The sequence below is a fragment of the Neovison vison genome, chromosome 3 (assembly GCF_020171115.1).
Source record: "Neovison vison isolate M4711 chromosome 3, ASM_NN_V1, whole genome shotgun sequence".
Taxonomy (NCBI): Eukaryota; Metazoa; Chordata; class Mammalia; order Carnivora; family Mustelidae; genus Neogale; species Neogale vison.
Genome location: NC_058093.1, coordinates 46,279,391 through 46,293,476, shown reverse-complemented (window position 1 = coordinate 46,293,476; position 14,086 = coordinate 46,279,391). Strand labels below are relative to the sequence as shown.

Here is a 14,086-nt window from a genome sequence, read left to right as displayed (position 1 = left end):
GAGCTAGGGCTGGCTTCCTTCTGGGGGCCTCCTGCCACCCTGTCATGGAGCCTCCGGACGCTCCTCCCAGAGGTGTGATTCCTCACAAGGCAGCGGTTTTTGCCGCACGTCTCCAGGAGAGGTGGTGCTTGAGGAGGACAGCGCCGGCTGATGAGCAAGGCTGAGAGCCGGCAGCCTTCTTGGCCAGAACCGGAGCACCGGCCCCCGGGGCCCTGTGGGAGCAAATGACTCAACCGCTGCCCTCTGGCCTTGGGAGAGGGGCTGGGTAGAGGCGAGGTCCCCTCAAGCGGGGGACACTTCAGTCCCCTAGCAAGTGAGATTCAGAGTTTGTATCTTACTTTTCTATTTTCCTGGCTTCTTTTGGCTTGGTCAACCATCTTCCTCTTCTGTTTTATTTCTTCTGCTGACTCATCAACTACACCGTCTGGTTTCACATTCATGAACACTCTGGGTTGTTCTAGTGCATATCTGTCCCTCACCAGCATCTGTTCACACATGGCTGGTCAAATCCTGCCAGCCCACACACAGCAAGCTGACTTCTGTCCACCTCCCCTGGCCTCTGCCATGGTCAGTTATCTTTAGAGGAAGCTGTTCTCATGACCTTTCACCCTGGCTACTAGCTATGCTGTCCAGTGCGCTCTGTGCAGGCCCCGGCCTCTGTGTGACACCTCTCCATAGCCCCAGTCCCCTCCTACCTTCACTGTTCCCACCACCCAGGTCTGTTGGCAATGAGTCGTTAGCTCTTGCTCAAAAAAGTCACCCGCACTTGCGTTTCATTTTTATAGATGGCGGCACTCAGCACAGACTTCTGCATTGGCCGCTGGTTTCCTCTGACACCCTGAGACTGCCCCCTGGACCCCTGGCCACTCGGCTTCTGTGGATAAGTCTGAAGTCTTGCCGTGTGCCATCCCATACCTGAGGGACCTGTTCTCTCTGGCTGCTTCTGAGACCCTCTTTTCATCTCTTTATCACTACTTCCCGCCACCTGGTGACCGTGTGCTTCCGGGTGATTTTCTTTGTGTTTATCCTGCCTGGGGTTCATGGAGCATCTCGGGTATGAGCAGTTCATTGTTTCCATATCATTTGTAACACGTTTAGTCATGATTTCTCTGGACGTTTCTTATTCTCTTCTGGGGACTCTTGACAGTTCATGACCCATAGGTTGCTGAGGCTCTGTCCAGTTGTTTTTGGCCTTTTTCTCAGTGCCTCATCTTGGATAGTTTGTGTTGTCCTGTCTTCAAGTTCACAGGGGTTTTCTCATGTTTATATAATATGCTATTAATTCCATTGTGCTAGTTTGGGTTCTCCAAGGAGCAACAGCCAAGATAGGATCAGGTAGATATTGATGAGAGTTTTGGGGAAACACCTATGAAGGGTCAAGGGGAGAGAAGATGTAAGGTGCAGGGAAGCCCTTAGTCCTTGGTGTCATGTGACGCCTGGGACAGGAGAGGGAGGGAGGCGTATCAACAGTGAGGTGTATCTGGCCAGGTTGATAGGGTGGCCCGGGGCCAGCGATACCTGTCAGCAGAGTCCCATGTCCTGAAGAAATAGGAGGGCTTAGAGCCTCTGCCGCTCCCGGCCAGGCTGAGTGGGCACCTTCTGTGGGGACATGGCCCAGTGTGACTGTGGTGGTAGATGCTGTGAGCACATTGGAGCAGCACACTCACACCAGTGGAATTTTATTTCAGATATCCTTTTTTTTAACCCTAGAAGTTTATTTATTTCTTTTTATGTTTTCCGGTTTTCTCATTACTTTCACTTCTCACTTAATTCCTTGAGCATACTGAGTATTTTTATAATAGCTGTTTCAGTGGTCGTCTTTTCTGATTTCCCATCTTTGTTACCTCAGAGTTGGCTTGATCTGTTCTCCCCTGGATATGGGTTACATCTTCCCTTTTCAGGGCTAGAGACTTTTCCACGTTCAACATCCATTGTGAGATCTCTGCTTATGAGTCCTTGATCTTGTTTCATCCCTTGAGGAGTGTTTGAATGTGTACCCAGCAGGCAGTTGACACACTTGCAAATCAGCTTAAGCTTCTGGGGTTTGATGTCTTAGCTTTGTGGTCAGTCTTGAGCAGCCTGGCTCATAGGGGAGGGTTAGCCTGGTAGCCAGGTGTGTGGTAAGCCCCGGGTGCTGGGAGCTCAGTCCCTCAGCCCCAGGGAAGCACTCGGCAGCCCACTGGAGTGCCCTTCCCCCCGGGGGCTTCTGCCAGCCCCTGGGAGCGTCACCCCACATGTGCAGGGACATGGCGCAGCCGCAAACCAGGTCCGTCCCCATCAGTATGTCAGGCCTTCTTTTCTGCCCATGGCCCTCCCCTCTAGCTCTCCACCTGCAGATGCTAACCAGCCCGACCTCTGTGTCCGGTGTCCAGATGGTGGGGGAAGCTGTGGCCATCAGGAGGCATGGGTTGGTCTGGTGTCTTCACATGGTTCGTCCCGAGCAGCAGAGCTGCGGCCAAGGCTGCAGGGGTCCAGGTGGACTGTGGCCACTGTGGCTGCTCCCGTGGGCCATGCCTTGCACTGTCTGGTTGCTGCCTGGCCTGCTCCCGAAGTTGTTTCCTCCTGTCCGCCGACCAGGTCCCGTCTGTTCCTGAAGCCTCCGATCCCGTGTGTCAGACCTGGTTCCTCCATCCTCAGGCACCTCCATTCTGACAAGCTGTACATGTTCTGTGTATTTCATGAGGTTAGAGAAAATGGGATTTATTCATGCCACTCAGGACACTAGGACACAGTGTGCTTTATATGCAGAGGTAATTGAGATTTTTCCCAGGAGAATGAGTGAATAAAGGTAACTGCTCTCAGCTGAGTTCTGAGGGAAGCAGCTGGGAAAGGTCTCCCTGTGCGACCTCTGACCTCATCAGCCACCTCTCGGCACAAATCCCAGCCTGGCTTGTGGCGTTTCATGACGGGTGACATTCCCTGGAGTCAGACTCACCTGTAGTTCCACTCTGTAGCATCACCTTGCAAACAAAACGTACCTGTCTCGGCCACCTCTGGAGCCTCTCCTTGAGCTACCCGGCTCCCTCATCCCTTGATCCCATCATCACCTTGTTCACTTTCTTTTAGGGCAGCGGGTAGCAGTTTTTTTGAGACAAGCCAGAGAGTAAACAGTTGAGCTCTGTAGGGCCTGCTCCTGCTGTCCCCAGGACTCATTTCTGCCATGGGACTGAGCACCCATGAACCTTGTTTCTTACAGGACAGTCATCAGCCAGGTTTGGCCTGCAGGCCATAGTTTGCCAATCCTACACAAGGCCATAAATTCACACAGGGACCTGGGAGCCCTGACTCCCCCACATGGTGTGAACAGAGCGTCGTCATCTGGACCAGAGTCTTGTGCGCATTAAGCGAGAACCCGTTCTGGTTGCTTGTGTCAGCATCTGTTTATTTTTTCCTGCAGTAAGCAGTTCCACGTGGAGAATTTCACATCAAGCACAGAAGTCTGGAAGGGCACGTCGAAGGGTCGTTTCTCACCAGGAACGCTCCACAGAGCAGGGGCTGGCCGCCTGGGGGCAGGGGTGGTGGTGATAGGCCCAGGGGCCAGAGGGGCTGGCTGCCTTGTAGTGGGGGCAGACCGAGCCAGAGGACATGGGCTTGGAGTCTAGCTCCGTAGACAAGCTCCTGAGCCTTTCTTTGAGGAAAAAAGACAAAACAGAATAGCAGTGTGTGTGCCAGAAAATACAGAATGTATGAAGAGTGTGCAGTTAGCACTGACTAACCTTCCTTGCCCCCTTCTCCTGGGCCCCTGAGAGGCAGCCCTGCGAGAAGTTTGTTCTGCACGTACCATCCCCGGGGTAGTGTGCCAGCAGTGTGTGTGCGTGTGTGTGTGTGTGTGTGTGCGTGCGTGTGTGTGTGTGGCTGGGGGTTTCACAGGAGGCTGTCCTGTGCTCCTTACCAGGAGGGTCAGAACCATTATGTTTCCCACTGTTGTAAATGTTAGTTACAATTAGGCATGACCTTTGACACAGATTTTATGCAGTTTAAGTGATCTGGGGAAACTGGGAATGATTTTGCGAAGGCTGTGGTGCCCTGACTACATCTGTCCCAGGCCCATCAGGATGGTTCCAGTGGGAGGAGACCTGGGCCTCTGGGGAGGAAGCTGTGGAGCTGCATGCCTCCCCCACAGCCCTGAGGGGAGCTGCAAGGGCGAGCCCTTTGGGGGAAGAGCCACGGCCTCTTTGGGTGGCCCCCCCAGCCCAGAGAGCTTACAGGGGCATGGGGCCCACAACATGGAGAGCCCCAGGTGGGCCAGCTCTCCAGCATTTCGGGCACAGGGCAGCTGGGGCGCACCCCTGGAAGAGGAGGGCTTTAAGTTTGTGTCTTTGTGGTTTGCAGGGTTTTTCTCTTTAGTAAACTCACTCTTTGACTTTAGTGGAAATGGGGAAGGTGGGAAGACAGGCTCCTGCAAGTATTAGACTGGGCACCGTGCCGCCAATCCAGATGTCTGGCACATGTGACATTGTCCTTGGGTGCTGTGCACTGTGGGATTTCAGCTAGGGAGCACTGATGGGCTAGACAGCCTTGGTCATCTTGCTTCCTCCCTTGCCCTGTGTCCCTACAGCCACGCCAGGCCAGTTCAGTGTGTGCATCCGTCCTCCTCCTCTCCCTCCTCCCTCTCTCCCTCCTCCCCTGTCCTCCCTCCTGCCCCTTCCCCACTTCCCTCTGTGTCTAAACATTTCATGAGTAACAGTTCACGTCATATCTTCACAGAGTTTTTGAATGAAACCATGCAGGTAGTGAAGAGGGGGCCATCCACTAGTCAGAATTTTTCAGAAATATTTTCTTGTGTAAGGAACACATTAAGATTGGGAGTAAGTTCGGCTGAGGGAACCAAACAGAAGATCTAGAACACCTGTGTCTTGGTTAAGCTCAGTGGCTGTGTCTCCTGCACAAGGCCAGAGATTTGTGCATGGGAGGCACTCAGCAGCTCTGTCCCACGGAGTTCTCCCTACTGATGTCCTGTTCCCTAAGGGCTGGCCCCTCTCTCCGTAGATGGGCTGGCACCCATGTTCCAGGACGCAGGTGGAGGGAAAGAAGAAGAAGAGGAGGCACAGGCAGGGCTGACGGCCCTTTCCCCAGGTGCACACCTGCAGGCAGGTGTGCAGTAAGGGATGGCCGGGCCCAGGCTCGCATGTCAGTGTCGGTCCCCGAGCTATGCTCCCTGCACGATACACACTCTTCTCAGAACACTGCAGGTGTTTTCTCATGGGACAGTTGTGAACTGGGTTTTGGTAATTTGCAGGTTTTTGTTTTTGTTATTTATTTATTTATTTGTCAGAGAGAGCGTGAGAGCGAGCACAGGCAGACAGAGTGGCAGGCAGAGTCAGAGGGAGAAGCAGGCTCCCTGCGGAGCAGGAGCCCGATATGGGACTCAATCCCAGAATGCTGGGATCATGACCTGAGCCGAAGGTAGCTGCTTAACCAACTGAGCCACCCAGGCGTCCCTACAGGTTTTTTTAAATGAGCAGATGCAGATAGGAAGAAATGGAAAAGAAAAAGCTTATTTTGCGTCCCCTCAGTGTGGAATGTTCCAATTGGAAACCCTTCCCAGAGACCCCATTGGCTTAAATGTGCTGGAAAGGGACCCCGAGGTTCCAGAAATCAGAGGGATAGCGGACCGGAGCAATCCAGGGGCAGGTTTTTGAGCCATGCGTCACCGCCAATGGTCTGCCAGCTGTTATTTGCTCTGGGCCTTAAAATCCGGTGTGCGAGGACGTAAGCAGAGGTGCGTTGCTGCCGCACACCAGCCCTTCCTTACAGGGCTACCAGCGTTCAGGGACACCATGCCTTCAGAGCCCTGGCGACACTGCTGACAGAGCAGCTCGCCGTAGGCATGGGGGACATTTGAGTGCCTTCCCGAGCTCTTTCCATGACCGGTCAGCTCTCTCTTCCCTGAACACAGTGCTGGGGGTGGTCCTCCAGGAAGAGAAGTCCTGTTCTGGTGGGCCCACTGTTGGGATACTGCAAAGTCACACTTCTCTTTCCTGCTGGGACTGTTGTGCCTTCGTGGCCCTCTACTGGGTGTTCCCAGATGCGGGCCCTGGCGGGGGGCCAGCCCAGGGCCTCTGGCCTGCCCTCCTCATCCTGTTCTCAGCTGGTCATCTGGTGTCTCCTAAGGCCAGGGCCTCCATCAGCATGCCCCCTGGTGTGCACAGACACACCCCAGCATCTTTCTCACTGCGGGCAGAGCATTCCTGTGTGTGTCCTGGGGAGCCACTCACCTGTGTGGTCTTGTGGCTCAGAGGTCAGGAGGAGGAGGTGAGGATGCGGGTCGGCTGTGTTACTTGTGGGCGCTCCAGAGGAGGCTCTGTTTCTGCCTGCTTCCAGCTTCTCGAGACGCTTACGCCCTGTGGCTTGCGGCCTCTTTTCCTGGCCTCTGCTTCCATGGTCTCCCCTCCTCCTCTGGTCTGACCTTCTCGTCCCCTGTGCCAACCCCGGGTGTGCGTGGACAATCCGGCTGAGCTGCAGAACCCCCTGTGCTGTGTGAGGTCTCGAAGGCACAGGGTCTGGGGGTTGGGGGCGTTGTTTGCCTGACACCGTCCCCCACCTTGGTGTGGGGACTCTGCCATATGGGGACATGTGCTGTTAGTCGTCATCGTCATCAGTCCCAGCTTCCCCGAGCTTCCCCGTCCCTGCCCGGACCACCTTTGTGTACAGGTCAGTGTTTCCAGACGTCTTCTCTGCGCTCTTCCCCAGGCACCCTCATCAGTTCAGGTAGTGTCTCCTCTGCCCCAGCTGCTGGGCGGTGGCCGCATACCCACAGGTCCCCAGCACAGCTTGTCTCTGTAGCCTTAGACCCAACTTTCCCACTGCCCCTCAGCTCCACACAGTGTCCACGGCTGGGCTAGTCGCTTACCTTCCCTGCCCTCCCCCCGTTCCTCTGTCATGCAGAGCTTCCCGAGCCCTGAGGAAGCCAGACAGGGATGTTAATCCCTGCACCTACCTTATGTCGAAGCGCTCATGGGAATCAGAGAGCAGAATACGTGATGTGTTCCTAATGCTCACCGTGTCCCATAGCCTGTGCGGCTGCCTGGGTGCTGAGCTTCCCCGGAGTGTCCCCTCTCCACTGGCAACTACACACTCAAACCCACCCCCAGGCTCCCCTATGGTGCTCCTGTGGCCTGTAGGAGTGTGATACGCTCTCCCTTGCTAGTTTTTTCCCTAGATTCTGTACTTCCGGGAAGCTGGGTCTTGCCTTTTGTTTTCCTTTTGGATTCCCCGAACGCTCTTGGCACATGAGTGGCTCTGTTAATGGGGTACCCCAGGCCTAAAAAGCAGAGCCAGCCTGTGCTGGTCTCCTGCTCCGAAATGCATGGGCTCAGCCCTCCCTCGCGTCCTCCCGGCAGTCCCCAGCAACACAAGCGCCTCTGCAGACTGCAGAACCCCTGCAAACCCGCGTGACCCGCACAGGCGACAGCGTGGGAGCAGGGCCTCAGAGCACACCTGCCGTCAGCTCTGTTTGGCTCGGCAGTGGCCTTTGGAGCCCCCATAGTGGCTCCCATTGCTGTGGCTGAGGTTGGATGCCTGGTGCTGATGATGAGGAGAGGGAAACTGATTAATTTTTTCAAATACTTTAATACTTAAGGGCAAAATGAAGGTTTTTTTATGTAGTATGTATGAATCTGTTTATCCACATTGACTTGTAAATATGAGAAAGTAAATGCAATGTTTTGTTCCCACATATGTAACTTGGCAAACCTAGTGTGCTCCAGTGTTTCCCTGGCCAGGTGTGGCTCCGTTGCAGGCCCACCCTGCGCTGTGCGGCACTGCCTTCCATAGCCACCTGGAACCCACGGCCCCTGACTCTTGCTGCAGATTCCTTTGCCCGAGGGAGTGGGCTTGTGGCCACATGGTGTGGTCTCTCTGGATGCCATGAGGGCTGGCAGGAGACCTCTGCCCTCTCAGTCTCATTGCTGCCCCGACAGACAGCCCTCCCATGTCTAGTCCAGTCTGCTTCCTCCCCCTGCTCCTGGGAGCTGCCACTGAGGTGGGGCCCGATATTTGACACCCCCCTTTGTCCGCTTCCCTAACCTGCCCTGTAGATGGTAAAGGGCGGAGGGCCCGTGGTAAGCTCACCTGAGTGCTCCCGAGACTGTGCTGTTCCAGCCAGAGTGCCGGCCAAAGCAGTGCCCTCTGGGGTGGGTTGTTTGAATGATCACCCTCAGAGCCTGAGAACAGACATGCTGCTTCCCAGGCCAGAGGCCACCCCCTGTGCCTGCATGCTATGGGCACACAGGGGCTGTCGGGGCTCTATTCCCGTGGAGCAGCTGCAGCGAGCTGGGGCTCGTGGGCCTGTGAACCCTTGTGACTGTGGCCTTCCCTCCCACAGCTGCCGGGCCGCAGGTACTGCCCTGGATACAATGCAGACGTGGGCGACAAGTGGATCTGGCTGAAGTGACGGGTCATCCTCCACGCTCTACACTGCGACAACGAAGAGGTTTCCAGTCTGACCCGCTCCTATGGACTCCATGTGGCTTTAGAGTGGGCAGGGGGAGGGGGGTGGATGGTAAATGACCTGAAAATGTCACCAGGGGAGAAACGTCCTGGCCAGGAGCAGGCTTCCCTGAGGAGTGTCTGGGCACAGGATGGGCCTCTTGCTTTAGGAGGTTTCGCGGCCTGCTGGCTCTGTTGGGCAATGATCCATAGTTATCACGGGGAAGAAAAATCTGCTATTAAAGACCAGACGTGAGTAGAATTTCTTTCCAGTTGTGTTCTGTGTCGTGCTGAGTTGATACTTGGTTTCTTTAGACTTCCAGAAATAAAGCCGATTCCACAGCGTTTCCCTCCATCATCCGTCCACACCCGCACCCACCACGTGTGCACACGTGTTTGCTCATGCGTCACTGACCGTGTGCTGTGGTGGGTCTGGTTTATTGAGACAGAGGCCAGGACTCAGAGGGTTTCTGTATGGAGAGGGAGAATCACATTTCCTTACATAGAAAGCAAAAAGAAAACTTGCCTGCTCGTTGAGCATTTCCGTGGCCTACCCTGTTGAATGGGAGAGCTCTCCCCCAGAGCTGTGCCCCTGGCCATGTGCAGACCCCTGGACACCTGTCCCTGTTGAGATTTGGTTGCTTGAAGTTCAGTGTCGCATAGAGGTCAGTTCCTCGGCCACACAGGTGCACTGGCTGCCGCTCAGGCTCCTGCTCCCGCACCTGCTCCCAGACTCTGGGCTCACTGGGATGGTTCATGGCATCCCAGTAGTGCCCAGTGCGAAGGAGGCCCAGACCGCTCTCTACTCCCTCCCCTTTCCCAGCTTCCCTACTCTCCTTCCCATCCCTTCCTCTCCCCTCCCTGCCATCCCCTCCCCTGCTCCCCTCCTTTTTTTCTTGTTTTCTTCCCTTCCTTCTCCACTTCCCTCCTCCACCCCCCGCTCCCCTCTTTTCTCTCTGCTGACTTCCCCTCCCTCCCTTTGCTCTCCTCCCATGCGTTGTCCTCCCCCTGCGCTCCTCTTCGGCTCCTGTTTGCCCCACTCCTCTCCCTCCCCTCCCACCCTTCTTGTCTTGTCTTCCTTTCCTCTTCCCTCCTTCCTTTTTGGGGAGGGGCTGTTTAACAGTTGAAAGTTTCCCAGCAGCGACTAAGTTGGATACCCTGCTTTCATCAGGACCTGGGAGTGCACTTGGCACCTGGCCAGCTGTGGAGTGTCTTTTGGACTAAGTGCCTCACAAACCATTAAGGAGAGGAGGAAGGAAAAGAAAAACATCTTTAATTATCCTGGCTGTCCCTGATGTCCCAGCCATAATGAGCTCTTTGTCCGCGGCAGCATCCCCCACGGGTGGCAGGTCTGCCGTGTGGTCAGGACACGTGGGTGGGAGCCGGCTCACTGTGCAGGCAGACTCATCCCTCCCAGCCTGTGTGCACTGCACCCAGGGGACATGGTGGAGGCCGAATGTCAGCGCTGGGGTGCACACTCCCTGCTGGCCACTCACGTGGTGGCTCGTAGGTGCCGAGAAAGGCTGTGTCACTTCTCGGTGCTTCTCCTGTGAGTGCCGGGCAGAGAAGAGTGAATGAACAGTGATCCGGCCTTCTCTGCAGCTGGGGACCCGGAGGGTTGGGTGGATGCCTGTGTCAGATCTCCTGACTTGAGAGCAGCCATGATCCAGTTTCACAAAAATGCTACAACCCCTCAAAGCCCCGGAGCTAAAATAACCCCACATGTATTTAAATACTCCATTTTGGAACGTTCAGCGCTTTGAGGACCAGGAGCGGTGTTGGCATGGTCATGTGTTTTCAGAGGGAGTCAGTGGCTCACATCCCCCTCACAAGCGGGCCTCACTGGGTACTCCGGCCGCCGGGCGCCCTCTCTGTAGCCACCTCACTCCGCCAACCCCTCTCTGCACACAAGGTGCATGGCCAGAGCCTCGGGTAAGGAGGCCGCCCCCTCACACCTGTCACACCCCTCACGGGACAGGTGTGGCCACAGACTCTGGTGATGCTGGTGCTGGGCTGCGGCAGAGACGAAGCAGTGGCCCCCCACACCCAGACTGGTCCTGGGGCCCAGCTGCGGACGCACAGCCCTCTGAGCTCCAGGGGACTCCTGACCACGCTCAGAGGCTGGATGCCTCACCCACAGCATTGTGTGTGAGGGGTACAACACTCAGAGACACTGGCGTGTCCATCATGTGTGGCGGCAGCTTCTCTATAGTGAGAGTCCGTGAGCTGGAGGCCTGGCCACGTGCAGCGCTGATTTGAATATCAGTCACAGCTACTCTGAAGCCAGGAGATCCGACATGGGTGTCCACCAAACCCTCCGGGTCTCCCTCTGGAGAGAAGGCCAGGTGAAGCACTTGGAAGGGACACAGAGCCTTTCTCAGCACCTACAAACCAGGAAAGGTGCAGGCCAGCAGGGAATTCACACCCCAGGGGTGAGCCTAGGGCCCCACTGCATTCCCCAGGTGCCCATCCTTACACCCCTGTACGCCCAGTGCAAGGGCTGGGGCCCCTGGCTTCACCTCGTGTCTACAATGTGAAGACTGAAACAATCCTGGAGCCCCCTGCTTTTTTCAGAAGGGTCCAAGTCCTGTACTCGACACTGCAATGTTTGGAGAAACGTGGTGCCTTTGGCCGAGGCTTTGTAGAGTCTGGGGGTGTAGGTGTCTGTAGCTGTGACCGTGCCCCCCGGAGGTGGGCAGCACAACCAGCATCCCCCTCCAGTGTGGTCAGGGGTCCCCTGGGGCTCAGGGGGCCGTGCGTCCGCAGCACTGGTCCGCAGGACCAGTCTGGGTGTGGGGGGCCACTGACCAGGGTGTGCCCCTCCACGAGGGAGCTGCAGACCCTGATTGGAGATCCAGTCTCTCCTGTCCCCATGCCTGGACAGCTGTCCAGCCACCAGAGTCCCTGCAGTGTCAGCCCCCGGATTCTGCCTCCCACTCACCTCCCACCCTTCACTGGGGTCAGGGACTCACACTGTCCACAGGGCAGAGGGTTAGTGGTGTCCAAAGCCAGAGTCTGTTTATCTGGCCCTTGATTCAGAGCCGCGGCTGACCCCTCCCTAAGAACCCCATCCCCTGGCCCCATGCCCAGCTCCCCCCAGCCTCAGATGTCCCCTGAAGCCCCAAGCAGGGTGAGGCCTGGGTCCTGAATAGACCCATAAGGCCCTCCTCTACCCTCCATGTCACAGCCACTGTTCCCCTGAGCCCCTTGGGAAGAGGACCTGGGGCTGGACCATGGGGAACACCACAGAGCCCCGCGTTCAGGACAGTGCTCCGTCTTCATGCTGGCCATGGGACAGTGAACTTCTGGTCGTGTCGACGTGACCTCTCCGCCACCCTGAGGCCTCAGGCACCTACACTGGCACTTGGTTCCGCTGAGCCGGATGCTCGGGACCCTGCTGTCTTTGTCTGCCCTTCATGCTGTGCAGAAGGAACCTGGGGTCCTGCCCGTCCAGCCGCCCGGGTGTGCAGCTTGCTTAGACCCTCAGTTCTCAGGATGGCTTTCCGCGTATATACTGTCTCTAGTATTTGTGGACTTAACGTGAAGCTTGGCTTCTCGGTGGATCCGCGGAATAACCTCCTTGCTGCTGACGTGAAAAGCAAGAGATGCTCGCTCTACACCGGCCAAAGCTGAAATTAAAATGAGCCCGTCCTGCAAAGGGGGAACCAGCCTTGCTGAGAGGATGTATGTTAGCTGCAGAAAGAACTCCAACTGCTGGAAATCCCACCGCAAGGAGCTGGCAGAGCAAACCATTTGTCTACGGCTGCGTTGCTGTCCCTGGCAGGAGGAGCAGAGGGGTGGCACAGTCCGGGAGGCGCTTGGGCCTCCCCCTGCAGGGCTCTTGGTGGTCTGGAGGTTGGTAATCCTGCCTCCCAGTGCCAGTGCAGCCTGAGGGCAGGTCTGCGCTTGCTGTGAGCACAAAAAAGAAACCCAAGGAGAATAATTACCTTCAGAGATCCCAGACCTTTTTTTCTTTTTTTAAGTTAGCCCCTTTCTCTCCTCCAGCAAATGTGTCTGCTCATGTGGTGGGCACCTGTGAGGTCCCTGGGGCCCTCCTGCAAATCGGTTCGGGCCCCCAGTGCCTTCTGGCCTGAGAGCTGCTAGTCCGCGAGCCCTGCGGGAGACAGTGAGGTGCACGTGGGGAGACCCAGAGAAGATGGCTCTCCAGGCCGCCTCCTGCGTGTCCATCGCCACAGCCCAGCATGCTCAGACTGAAGTTCCTCAGAGTGGGAGCTGGTGGCTGGCTGTGTGCCTGTGGATGTGGCTAAGCACCACCCCCCTGCCCCACTCAAAAGGCGGTTTGCCCCACTCGTGGCTTTCTGGAAGCAGAGAGCGTGGAGGGGGTTTGTGTGGGGCCGTGGGTGCTCGGGGAGGGTGTCTCCAAGACCGGCCAGGCTGTCGTGTTGGCTCCGAAACGTGGCTGTGATGGCCCGAGCCCCACGAGTGCTTCAGCCTCTGGCCCTCCCCAAGCTGACCCTGGGGCCATCTGCACACACCTCCCCGTGGGATGTGGTGAGGCCTGCGAGCTCCCAGATGGCGTGGCCCCGCTGCCCAGAGCCTGTGCTGTCACGGACGTTGGGAGCCTGACACAGCAGTGCCGCCAGATGGATTCTTCCTAGCCTCAGCCCCTGGGCTCTCAGACCCCCAGACCCCAGCTGAGCATGGCTTCTGTCCTCACACGTCCTCCTCCGACTATCTCCTGAGGATGCAGGGTGACATCAGCCCTGCACAGCGGCAGGACTGTTTCCACCCCAAGATCTTTCCTCACACCTGCGAGGTCTCTTGTGCCACCTCAGGTCACGAAGGCCCCAGTCCTGCCGTCAGTGCCTCGTCGGGGGCTGTCCATGTGCTACAGGCCCACAAGACACTGTAGGGAGATACGGGGGTGGCCCTGCCCTCTCCTGCCTTGGCTCCTGAGGGGTTCTCCATGCAGGTGCAGAGCCTGTGCTGTGCGTCCCCGCTGGGGAGGGAGTGATGTCAGGCTGCTCCGTCTCAGAAGGGACATGAAGGAAAAGCCAGCGCCCTGCCTGCACCTGGCGCAGCCAGCATCGGAGCACCCCTCATGCCGCAGAGGAGAGCCCCTGACACTAGCAACCCCCCAATTCCTCCCAACAGCCCCAGCACTAGTCAGAGCCGGCCACCTGGACTGGGGCAGGAAGGGTCGGCGGGCTGCAGGGGGAGAGGGCGCCCAGGGACATCGGGACCCCGCACACGTGACAGATTCTTCCCTTTGGGCCTCCTACCTGCTTCATGTGGTCAGGTTGTGCGGACCCATTCCTGCATATGAGCACGGAGGCCCCACACAGCACCCCTGCTCTCGGCCAGGACAGCAGGAGGCTGCGGTGAGTATCTGTATCCCGTTCTCACCCTAAACCCTCTGGGCAGTGTTTGTTGGGGCAGAGAGGCCACCTGAGCTGTGGCTCGGGCTCCTTCATCCTGCATGGTACCTGGCCCTTCGTCCAGGCTCCTTTGCACTCCTGCGAACCCTGAGGTTCAGAGTTGTACAGTGTGTCCAGGGACACACGGTGAGGAGGCATGAGGTCTGAGATGCTGCAATGGGGCTGCGTGACCCATCTGTTCGCTCTAAGCCCATAGCAGCAGCCAACCCCAGCTTGGGGACGCGTCCCTCAGTCAGTGTGGCCTCGGGCATGGGGAG

The 14,086-nt window shown here is 57.1% G+C and overlaps 1 protein-coding gene across 1 annotated transcript in view; it reads left to right on the top strand.

Moving 5' to 3' along the window:
- NDUFA10 (NADH:ubiquinone oxidoreductase subunit A10) overlaps positions 1 to 8,692 on the top strand; it is a 50,805-nt gene extending 42,113 nt beyond the window's left edge. Inside the window, exon 10 of the mRNA XM_044241970.1 lies at positions 8,327 to 8,692. Within this exon, the coding sequence (XP_044097905.1) occupies positions 8,327 to 8,395 (69 nt within the window). The 3' untranslated portion in view covers positions 8,396 to 8,692. The remainder of the gene's footprint in view (positions 1 to 8,326) is intronic.
- The last annotated feature ends 5,394 nt before the right edge of the window (positions 8,693 to 14,086 follow it).